Source organism: Bombus vosnesenskii, unplaced genomic scaffold (assembly GCF_011952255.1).
Source record: "Bombus vosnesenskii isolate JDL3184/JDL3185 unplaced genomic scaffold, Bvos_JDL3184-5_v1.1 scf7180000013316, whole genome shotgun sequence".
Lineage (NCBI taxonomy): Eukaryota > Metazoa > Arthropoda > Insecta > Hymenoptera > Apidae > Bombus > Bombus vosnesenskii.
In genome coordinates, this window is record NW_022882962.1 from 3,477,805 (window position 1) to 3,490,529 (window position 12,725).

The 12,725-nt window shown below is 44.4% G+C and overlaps 1 protein-coding gene across 5 annotated transcripts in view; it reads left to right on the top strand.

The window, feature by feature from the left end:
* Window positions 1-12,725, top strand: part of LOC117235362 (protein outspread) — a 210,910-nt gene that overhangs the window by 116,867 nt on the left and 81,318 nt on the right. For all 5 annotated transcript variants that reach the window (XM_033497311.1, XM_033497314.1, XM_033497313.1 and 2 more), the window contains exon 4: window positions 2,531-2,596. In XM_033497311.1, the coding sequence (XP_033353202.1) occupies window positions 2,531-2,596 (66 nt within the window). The remainder of the gene's footprint in view (window positions 1-2,530; window positions 2,597-12,725) is intronic.

The window sequence follows — 12,725 nt, forward strand, 5'->3', positions numbered from 1 at the left end:
GGAATATGCGGGTCCCTCGATGCACGAAATTACGATGCACGCTCGAGAACAGACCTATTTCCTTACACAACGTCGACCGACTTTGATTACCAATCACCTTAACTACTTTTTTCTCTGCTTCTTTGCCACGCTATTCAGCGTTTACTAAATACACCCATTGTCTGTAAAATTAGAATTTTGATCATCTACGAAAACATCGTTGGTATCGAAAGTACCAATTCTTCGTTTTTCTTCTTTTCGTCCTTAAATATTTAACGCAATCCATCCTACGCAGAATTTAACGAATAATTTAACCTGCACACAATCTACGTCACTATACACTCAAACGGTATAAACCATCAACCTAATCAATTTTAAGGTCAGACCCTACTTTATCTCTTTCTTTCTTCCTTCATCTGAAACAGTTTCTATTTAGAATATAACTACTACCATTATGCATTCAAAACAGTTCGAGCCATCGATCACACTGAATCAGTGTGAGCAACAGGAACACCAAACCCGATTTTAAAATTAACGTTAGACCCTACTTCGTCATCCCTTTCCTTTTTCATTCACGAAGCTTCCCCTATTGTCACGCACATGCATAGCCGCTTGGAAATTTAAAGCGCGTTAGAACTTGGAAAGAAACAACGACTTTCTCAAGCAAACGAATATTTTATTTCCAATGCCGCTATTAACACGATTTTGCTACGGCATTCAGACTGCGATGAATATTTTCAAGCGACGCTTGCAATCGCAATATGTTTGTCTATCAAAAGAACGTAGATAGACGCGTTGGAAACTTTCGAGCGAAAGTAACGTAAAAATATGATACTGTATAAAAATCTGCAGTCTAGCAGTCGTAAATCCAAAGCCGCGTTTGCAAACTGTTCCAAAGTATGGCACAGTAGCCGAGCGTGCGCCACTGGGAGAGGGATTTTGCGGATTTTCGCACGTTCCCCACGAGGTCTATTGAAGCGAGAAGCCACGGCGCGGAGAAGCGTTGCAGCTCGCTAGCTCGCGAGCGTTCCACGAGGAAGAGATTACGGGCTCGTTCCGTGCTTTCTCTCGCGCCGTCTCAATCCCGCGGCATTGTTCGTCCGCTTCTTCTTCCTCTTCCTTCACGAACAGATCTTCCCACGCACGTGCCGCGGCTCTCGCGTACGAGGCCCGCTGAATAATTACCAGATGAAGATACCGCCGCCTCGTGTAGGCTGAAATCTCGCCTCTCTCTCTTTTATTCCGTATCCCTCTTCTTATCCTTCTTCTTCTGTTCGTTCTCGGATGGAGGAGGATTTTGCAACGGTACCTAGGCTGCCTGTTTCGACGACAACGACGACGTCGCCGTCCCTTCGCGAATCATCAACCCACGAGAATCGACCCCTCGTGAACTGTAACCGTTTGCAGGGTGCCGGCGAAAACCAGTCACAGTTACGCGGTTAAGTTTCCACCGGATAGCTTCATTCTACGCGCCCACGCTTATCGCCTCGATATCGTTGAGATAGCGTGGTGGGACGCGAAGGCGCGGAAAATGTAGCCCTTAAGATGTAGGTTGTAGTGGCACTCGATAGCAAACTATGACCGGACGACGGCAGAGCAGTGGTTAGCGCCGTTGATTGCGAACGTTCCAGACCAGGTTCAAATCCTGACACTCGTAGTCCCATTTTTTCTCCACGATTTCCAACCGAGAAGAAGGCAACCCGGATGAAGACAAAAATCATGTACCAGCAGCAGCACTGTCACTGACCCTACTATCCACCTCAAGATGATCAGTGGGCGATCGCAGTGAACTGTTAACGCGATAATCGAAAGTGAAACTGAGCGTCGGTGGAGTGCGAAAATTTTCAAGCGTCTGGACGAAGTAGCCGGAGTTGTTGGATTTTTCTGGATCTAATCTCGCTTTAGTTTTGACCAACGAAGGGGATTTCTCGATTACGATCCTTTCATATTTTCCTTCAATTTGAGAAACGTGGATTGACAGTGACGCGAAGAACCTGGCAAGTTAACAAAATGGAGGGAAGCTCGCGACGAATGACGGACGCTGTACGGTTCTTTCTAAGCTTCGTTCCTAATTAACGACCGCAGCGTGCTAATTGTCCAGCTGCCACGTCCAGAGACTTAGAGATTCCTGCATGTAAGTTGGACAAGTCCGGCCTCGCTTTCAGCGGAATTCTTTTCACTTGATGCAATAAACGTTTCCACGAAAACGACCGGGTGTCATCGAAAGTGAATTCTTCGCGTTCTTCGTCCCTTGTTCCTTCCTAATCGTTCCTTTTAACACGTTTCCAAGTTTCTAAAACTACTCGCGTTGAAGATACACCGTGATATATAAAATAATCTGAAAAACGATCAATTTTGCCGAATTTTTTGTCATATGTTCTTGAAATATTCAAATTTCTGTCTTGTATTATTACATAGATGGTACGTAGTTCTGCAAAGTTATTAGCAGAATTATTAATTTTGCAGAACTCGTCGTAAATATTTTAAACAAACATCGCATTTTTGTTCGCGAGATATATCACTGATAAATCCTTTTTAATTTATTTTTCAGAGATGGCAGAGAAGATGGTTCGTTTTGTACGACGATGGAGAGCTGACGTACTCGGTGGACGAGCACGTGAGTATCGTTAAATTATCGTTTAACGCAAATTCTCGATTCGATACGCTCGTTGCAAACGGCCAATCGATGCGTTGTCGAAATCCACTTTGCCACTGACAGATCCGTTTAGCGTCCCGATACGGTTTCATCCAGCGAAAATGATCGTTCCACTAACGAAACGTTCAGCGTACCACTCGAACGCGTTAACAACACGAAACACCGGTCTTTCTTTAACACTCGAACGGTCATAACCGGAATGAACGTTCTCTGCGTTCCTTTATCACGATCATAATGGCTCTTTGTGCTCGATATACGAAGGACGTTCAGATGCGTATCATTCAAAAAGGAAACTCATTGTGCAGCCATGTCGAGAGTGAAAGTCCATTGATTTAGACACTCTTTAAATATTCTCCCCGCTATTTAACTCTGTAATTCTTGCAAATTACTATGCGGTCGTCCTTCTGCAAGGATAATGGCCATACTTGGATTAAAGAGAAAAATTCTAATCCATTTTTTTCTAATCTTTTTCTCGTAACTAAACGAAGCTTCGATTCGAACGAATTATTCTTCCCCAAAATATTTCTATCTTTCGTTGTGACAATTTCTGCCGTCGAAATCGTTAATTAAATTCCCTCAAAATACTTCTTTTAGTTGCTGAAAAAATTTCCAAAGCCTGATTATACGAAGTGTATTAAATTACCAAACTTCCAAAATTTCCAAATATTTCGTTCGTTCGACCTAACTAACTGAACGCAATCGAGTTATCAAAAAATGTGAAATGCAAGTCACGGCAATATTACTGCGAATTCTAACGCAAAGAGGCGATATTCCAGAGCGTACAAAGCGGCGCGGCGCGAATAGCTGACGGTTATCATCGTTGAGGAATCGTGAACCGTCAGGCTTGGAACATTATGGCAGGCAGAATCTGCCCTGAAGCGGCTCCCTCGGAGTCTAGGTGCAGCAGAGGTCGGAGTCAATTGTAGTTAGCGGCCAAGCACGGCCATCGTCAGCACCACCATCAATACCATCGACATCGTCTAGGCCGACGTGGACGCCGGAACAGACGCGAATCTCGCTGCTGGACTCTTCCTCTTTGACGTCGATGGCCGTGGTTACGTTGGAAACCGTCAGAATTGATTTAAACCCGGACTGATGGCTGAGTAAAGACCGTAAACTGTGTCTTCCGCGGTTTTCTTTAACGGTATGGACATTGTACTTTACCTGACAGATACGTCGGAAGTCTTTTTGCAAATTCTGGTTTCTGAATGGCTAAATTGTAAATTTAGACGTGTTCTTACGCGTTCACTGATCGAGACATATACGTCGATGAAAATTATGGAATTCTAGTATAACATAGCCGGAGATTTTTCTAATTATCGAATCTGATTTCATCGTCGATCAGAAATTATCAGATATTTTATCAAAGTTTTTCACCAGTCGATTCGAGCTGTTTTTTTAAAATTAATTGTTTCTTGCGAAACGCGTATCGATTTAAAAATTTCGCCACTTTGTAATTGTTGCTTTCAAAACAAAGTCGACTGACTGACCAAAAAAGGGAAAATTAATAATATCAGCAGCTTTCTACCTGAACCAATCTTATCCCACCGTTCAAGGTCTCCGTCTCGATATTATTTTCCCATACAACGATTGCTGATCTCGATCTAAAAATAAAATTATCATCTCGTGGCGTATTATCGATCTCGACAAAGAGTCCTCGACGAACCGACGTTAAGTATCCTCAACAACATCGATCTTAAGGACTCACGTTACCATATTATGCATTCGATAATGTATTGCCATACAGAGATTGTCACTTTCCTTTGGTCGAGGAGGATCGAACTTTTAACTGGATACCAAGGCGGTCCGTAGTTTATTATCGGCGCCACGACACGCGAAAACGAAATTAAAATAACGACGTTTGATGGGGGATGGCATTACGATACGGTATTAAAGGATTCGCAATGGCCGATTTGCGCGCGCGCCCGACAACTTGGCCATCACCGAAGCCAGATTAATGGTTCGGTCGCGAGCCTTAAGAGGGCCATTCGTTTCGAGAATAATCTCGGTCGAAAAATGCGAAAAGATAATGCGCTACGTACGGCGAATGCGTGTCTCTCCCTTTCTCGCCCTGTTCTTCGTCGAGTCGTTCTGGGCGTCCTTGAGATGGAATGTGAAATTGGGCTAACAGGTCGGAATCATCCAGACGTTGCTGGCGCTTCGTACATTGTTGCCAACAACCTTTCGCCCGTTTTATTTATAATTTATTTACAAAAATTCTAATTATCTTGCTTTGTTAAACTTCTTCCGATCAAATTTCTCTCCGAGTAGATAAAAAAATGTATTCGAGCTAAGTAGACGATTTAGTGGACGGCGGACTTTGTGTGTATAGAACATGCGAAAATATACGTATAAGATGTTCAAAGTACGGCGCTCTTTATAGCGTTTCACAGGTAAAACAATCTTCTATGCAGGTTCCATTTTTTTTTATCCACGAAAACGTTAATTTCCATAAACGTCCACGGTGGAACGACAACGAGATTGTAAATATAGAAACTTAACGAAACTTCAGAAACAGGAATATCCAAATCCTCCTTCGTCAAACAAATGTACACAGAGTCAAGCATACTCGATCACTTGCATCTTGCTCGACCACGTAAATACGAAAACTCTTCTCGCTAAGCCCAGCATCTTCGAAATGCTCTCTCCTCTGTTCCACGCGAAGTCGCAACCAGCGAATCACCGATCGAAAAAGGTAGACGAGGAATGGTAGCGTCCCGTCGCGAGCATTTATCAAGGTTCTCTGAACGGGACAGGCGTAACGTTCCGTTAGGGCTGGCGCGGGCCTAATAATCAGTTAATTGGAATTGGCAGGGAACCTCCTCGCTACCTGTTCGTTCGCTGGCTGGCGCGAAAAATGGCCACCCCAAAAACGGGAAAAGGACGAACCGAAGCGCGGGGATTAGTCGTTTGAATTGAAACGATTAACCGCGTTACGCGAGCGATCGATGCGGTTCTCGCAATTATCGCCAGAGCGATTTTTCTGCTCGAAGATCGAAGAAAGAAATTGGATCGGCCGATCCGCCATTAATTACCACGAGTACTTACTTACTCGCGATAAAGCCGCGAGAGCGCGAACGATTCGTTTTCTTCGTCGTCGTCGTTGTTGCGTCTTTTCTTCCTTTTCTCGATCCGTTCGCTTTCTTTCGTCATGGCTGAGGATGGCCTCTCGAGGCGAGCTGATCACTCGCCCCGATTACCAGCTTCTACGCTCCGCTTGATTTACGCGCGCCTAATTAAATGAATTAGCCACTTGACACCGGCGTAAATTACGAGTCGATCGTAGCCTCTTTATAATATATTTCGATGGTTCCCGGGATGATGTTACAGAGCGGGACGTTGAAACTCGAAAGTACCACACTCGACGAACACTCTGGCTTGGCTAATGTTTCTTTAGTAGCATTAGCAGAATTTGTAGATCGTAAATTGTCAATGAATATTCGTAATCGTGATTCGTATTTTGCAAGTGAAACGCGAATAACATCTTGATACAGAGTCGCGAACGCGCAGTCCTCTCGTAAATAACAATTTCTGCAAAACCATCACCTCCATCTAACGTCATCTTGCGAACAACTTGGTCAGCAGGGTTTACGGTTACTCGCAATTAAACTGTACTGTAATTGGCGCTGGAGCACCGTTACGATATTAACGCGACCGGTAGGATAATCGGTAGAATCGTAGGTGGAACAAAGGCGTCGTTAATGGCCGCGTTTTCCCCCGGTTATTATTCTCCACGCTATTACGTGCACGGTTCATTAACATTTATCGACGACGCAACCGTTGCGTCTCGCCTGGTCTGGCCGATGGCTATCGTTTAATTGGGGTCAGCTGATTAACTTGGCGTTTAGGCGAGCGAGTAGTTACGTATACAGAGCCTTACGAGGGGGGAAGAATAAAAAGAGAGAAGACGATGGCTGGTTCGCATTGTTTGTTCGATGTCGTTATCGGCCTCGTCATCTCGACGTCGTTCTGGCGTTCTGCAACGTTACCTCATCGACGACACGTTTCCTATTAGTCTCGCGGCCTCAGACGGCTCGATCACGTTAACGACAGCGTGAAAACGATCCATTCGATGGGACTTTTGTTCGACGATTTGCGCCATTAAGCGTTGCCTGGCTGCACCCTTCGTATGGGATGCGCCGCGATCTTGCGCCTCTTCAACCAAGAGGGGCGTTGCTTTGTGTTATGACATCGTGATAAAAAATGGTTTTGGAATTTAAGAGGCTTTGCGGTGTCGGCAGAGCAAGCGCTTGCGTTCAGACGTCATTGTGTCGAGTCTCTTCGCTTTCTATAGGGAAAATAATCAGCGTGTCTGTGATTTGAATTTTTTGACATTTTTTCTTGTATCTAATTATATGCATATATAACGGTGCATCGATACGTTGATCTTGTGCTTTCGAGATAATTGCTCAGGGAAACGCTCCGATCCTGTTGATGTTATCTTATTAGATAAGGAGGAACGCGTGGATGAATCTGTAATAGAAATATACAGGGTGGTTGGTAACTGGTGGTACAAGCGGAAAGCGGATGATTCTACGCGAAAAAAGAAGTCGAAAATATAGAATAAAAATTTTTCGTTTGAGGCTTTGCTTTCGAGAAAATCGACTTTGAATTTTCGCTCGGGACGCGTGCGGTACGTTATAACGGATCTCACAATAGATAGTTGTCTCAATGGAAAAATTTAAAAAAAAAAAGGATCACCCCCTTTCCGCTTGTACCACCAGTTACCAACCACCTTGTATATAGAAGTAAGTGTAAGTATAGTGTATGTTGATGCAGATCTTCACTTTAACAGTGTTACATTACCATGGAATGTGATAGGAAGCATGTTGATACATTTACAGCACTTTTGCTTTGCTAATGTCCTTACATTACCAAAAAAATTAACCTTGGTGTGTAACTCTAGCTGAAAGTTACAAGACACAGCGATAAAAAGCTACTTATAGCTCTTTGTTTCTAGACCTTGTAACCCAAAACAACATTCATATTCAAGGGCACAATAATATGGACCTCTCCATTTTTTCAGTTCTATTTACTTCAACAAATTCTATTTTCTTAACGTAAAGGCGGTATCGGGTAACAGGTATACAATAGAAAAATGTAGAGTTTTTCTAGAAGTAATTACTTCCACAGATCCAACATGGAGTATTTATTATATGTATAATTAGAGGAAGAATACGATCAACGAGACAGCACGAGTTCGACGAATCTGTCTTTCAGATCATAGAAAGCCAGATGTTTTACGTCGATAGGAGAATCACGTACGAACCATACTTACCAGGTGTAAACATCGTAGTATCGTTAATTTCTCGATGCTGTCGACTGTCTACGTCCTTTTCGAAGCGGATAAAGCGAAGCCGCGACGATCGTATTTCGTACGCGTTTTATCGCGCTGAAACGCAGCCATAACGTTAGATTTTTGGGAAAACGGTACCGTTATCATCCCAACGCTGCCGCCACCGCCGCCGCGTCGGTCTTAGGTCAAGCGAAACCGGAAAAGGTGAACGAGCAGGTGCAAACGCAGCTTGAATTGCATCGTTAATTTTTTACGTCTTGGAAATGATTGGATAGTTTATGTACGCCGGAGTTTCATACTTCAAATTCTAACCAACGTATTCGCGGTAAATCTGCTAGCAAATCCACTCGAACGAAAACTTTCGTAAGAAAGCCATACTTTACAATAGAAAATATCGGGAACTTCATGCTCCGCGATAGAAATCTTTAAACTTCGATCCTACGATTATCCAACATCCTCGGAATATTCCCCATTCTCCAATGTACAAAAATACGTTTCCAATGCGAAGCAACGTATTGCCCTATACTCGATCAATGGCCCATTGCCGATAACGCGCCGAGTATCTACCGGTTTAATACCCATTCCGGTGGTCTGGTACAGCCCTGATCCTCCCTTATTCCACGAAGCCCGTTATCGTCCAGCGGAAACTGTCGGCTCGAAGCTGATTCGAAGCGGCGAAGATAACAGAAGCTGGTACCGCTAACGACGTGGGCGCGTCCATTACCCAACTCTTCAACCTGTTCGAACCGCAATCAGGCTCACGCGAGACTCGACGTCCGACGATGGCTTGAAACTAGACCGAACCAGCGACGGGAGACTGTAGCTTAACGGGCTGTAGCAACGTTTACTCCCCTCTGTTGTCGGTCTTTGTTGGTCCCTTTAACTCTACGTCTTCCTCCGTTTCTCTTTCGTGTTCGTCCTTCTAGACGCGCTATGCACGGCCCTCATGGTGAACAGTTAGCCGGAACACGGAAGCTGGCTTTTACGGTTCAATGGAATGCGATCGGAGACCATCGGATCGATTCTGTCGATTCGACGAAATATTCGGCTTGCAGAAGATACTTGTAATGATAGTCGGAAATACGTTGATGTATTAAGTTGGCCGAAAAGTTTCTTTCGTTTCATAAGGTGATAATGGATGAACAACAATTTCTGTTTTATATTGTCTTATTGAATTAGGTGTGACCCGGTTCGTTCTATTTCTATTATTAGGTTCGCGCATAATTTAATAATCTGATGTAAAATGAAAGACACTGTGCGTCTATTATTTCCTTATAAAACGAAAGAAACTTGTCGGACAACCTAATATTTGGCGTTTAACGGTGTTTCTTTCTAAAGCGAGCATCTCGCGATTCTTTGATTCGTTGGGTTTTAATTGGAGATAGGCAATTGTTAGGCCAATTTTGGTTAGTCTACAAGATGTTTGATCGTTGGGAAGATGTGTCGTTTATGTTGTATACATTTTAAAGTAGTTAGATTCGTTGAATGTTAATTTGTAAAATTGTTATTTGATAGATCGGAAAGTTTAAGACGCTTGGAATCACTGTTTGCGTGTTTAAACTAACGATTTTAGTTACATAATCTGGCATTAACGTAAGAGAAATTGGAAAACTCGACTGCCTTTCTCCTTTAATTCTAATTTGTACGGTAGTAGCGTGGCTGATCGAATTTCCACGGCGAACGAGATTTCTAGAGAAGGTTGCAGGATTTTCACGAAGGGAGAAAAGCTTATTGGCGCAGGTATCGAGAGTGGAAGGCGGACCGGACGAAAGCTGTGGCCACGTAGCGGGGCTGAAACTCATTTCAAAAATTCCTGAGGGAGAAGTATGTAATTATCTGGGAATAATGGACACCCTAGGCGGCCCGGGTATCTTTGGTCCAACCGACTAAACCCATCCGAGGCGCCAGCGGATTTATTGTCCACGTTGACGGCACAGCGACGTATAAATTACAATTTCTTTTTATCCGTATGGTCCTCCGGGCTTGTCGCTGGTCCTAATTCGAATTCTTTCCTCTTTTCAATTTTTTGTGCCACGCTAATCTTGCAAGCACCACTTATCGTTGTTCTCGAAGCTTGAAAACCAATCTGTAACATCCAAGGAAATTGTATTTAGCCGTCTACCATTTCCAAACTCTATAAAACTCGGGTCCTGTCGTTTTCTTTCCACCATCTTTCGTTTTCCTGCATTTAATTTAAGATATTTAGTTATTACTTTAGAAGAATTTCAAATATTTCGACGCATCTTGTAAAATGAAAAAAGAAACGATAGACGACGTGGTAAAAAGTTTTATGGAGATCCGGAAATTTATGGTATGCGACGCGACAGTCGTCGAACTTCGACTGTGAAACAAAAAATGCAAAGAAATCGACGACAAATCCAATTTGTGGAAATCCTCGCGATAAATCTTACCTCTCGAACACCGCGTTCTTTTTTCTCAGAAATCACAAACACTTGGAAAGAATCTGTAGGAGAAAGGATCCAAGGAAGAAAGATTCAGAAGGCAGCTGGATCTTTTATCGGTCGTAGTTCTCTTTCTCGAAACGGCCTTTGTCAAATTTTCTGTAGACCCGACCGGTCAGAAGACTGGTCGACCTCTGGTCTTGGCTTTTTCTTCTTCCTTTTCCCGCAGACATCCTGTTGTCGTATTGCTCCCGTCCATTTGTGGCTCGATCCGACGTGGACGAGGCAAGAAACACACCGCGACCGTGGATAAGGGGATCCTCGGGTGGGACAAGGTGTCAGCTAACCGCAATTATCAGTAATGATAGCCTCGTGAGGGCCCGTTCTAGCGGCGACAGTTATTCGCCGCCATATTGATGACCGGTCGCGCATGAACGAATGTACGTGACCCCACGGGATCATTGAATCATACCAGGATCGCCAGTTTTCCGTTACCTCTCCTCGAACGCACAATCACGCAGACACAGCAGATTCAGTTTCCCTGTGCTTGTTGCACCCAGCAAATGGAAAGGAGGGAAGGGTCTTTTTCGGAGTCGTCGCTAAGTCGATGGATGGTTGTCGTCTTCGATTCAAAAATACCGAAAAAATTCTCAAATACTCGAAGATCCGAGGATTAACAAATTCGAAGCATCGATAGTTTGATGGTCGAGAAGAGTTCAAAAATTCAAAGATCCAGGTTTTAAGGATTCGAACATCGAAGAGTTCGATGACTCGCAGGTTTAGAGGTTTAGAAAGTGAAAAATTCGACCATCGTTTCCATCTCCGTACGTCCAATCTGCCAAAATCTCAATCCCTTGTGCTACCTTCTGAAAAATTCCAATCTCCTCGCCATCCTATACGTGTAGCGTCTGCTCACGATCCCGTAGCTCTTCTCCGCGAGAGCACGGTCGCGATTATTCTCGCGGTCGTTGGCAGCGGTCGAGGCAGAGAGCAGCTCGCTCGCCAGCCGGCCGCGAGCATCGATGATAATAATTATCGTGTTACGATGGATGACTTTCTCATTCGTCTGCTGGCCGGAGCGTCCGCTTGCACTCTTGGTTGGCTGTCTCGATTGCCCCGCGTGTGTGCACAGAGGAGATATCGGATCGTTTGTCTCGAACTGTCTGCCGCTTCCGTCACTGGGTCTCGCGAGCATGCGCGCGCGCGTACGCTCGGATCAGCGTGCACAGCCACGTATACGTCGTTACTCGAGCGGATTCCTATCAGTGACATGCAAATCGATCTCCCGGCTCGACCTTTGCTACGAAACAGACGTATCTCTGGTAGGCGGTGGTGTATCTACCAGCCACGGCGTACATATTTACGTGGAGCTATCGTTGACTTCGATCTATACCCTTCGGTGGAACGTTCTTCCACCCTTCGAAGCTACGTTTCGCCCGCCACAGCCTTCTTCTAGCTTCTCCTTCGCTTCTCTGTTTCTTTGGCCGTGCTTCGCTGTGCTTTTGTTTTGTCTTGCATGCTTTCGGAGAGCTCCGCTGGTTTCAGGGGTTTCTTTGGTATAGCGGCGATGGAACGTTAAAAGTTTATGCAGATTTTTAAGGCTCTGCGGTTCTGCGTTGAGAGAGTGGATTTCAGGTTTGACACGAAGAACGTACGCTTTTGTGCTACAGACGAATTTAGTAGAAATACCGGTTAGAAGCTTGCAACCGCTACGTATTTCGTCAGGCTTAAAATTCCGAAGAAAACGTTGATTTACAATTCGATCTCTTCGTAACGCTTCTCAACGAAGAGCCTATCGAAGAAAATCGCTAATTGCTAATTTCACTGCATATGGCGATCGAGGGGACAGGATCGCGGTATCCTGTTTGATGTAAACGAAAAGAGTTCGAAAGTCATTCTGATTCGAGAAACTCGAAGCAAAAGTTCGAGAATCAGAAACTCGTTGTAATTGTTAACCCCAACGATCATGTCACGAAAATAACACGTCTCCATCCGACGTTTCTCTAAAAATTCCTTACACCGAAATTGTTAGAATCAAAGAAGCGAAGAACCCCGAAGCGAATTCCCTCGAGCGAATCCTTTCTTCTCTTTATTTCATTGAGGAAACGAAATCGGGGGTTCACGAATCGTCGGTTTTGTACCGGTGAAAGAGGACCGTTCACTAGGACAATGAGAGGTTGCTTCTTTCTACGTTGGTTCATCTTCCTTTTGAAAACTGGCCTTCAGCCACTCCAGGGCTTTATTTGCCTGGTGGCCCTGCTCTTTTCTCTCTTTCCTCCCCCTCCTGTCCCTCTTCTCCTTCTTCTTCCTCGTCTTCTCTGGTCCAGATGCTGCACGAAATCAGTGAAGTGTTCTTACCGGTGAGAGCTGGCCCCACTGTGGCGCCCAAACG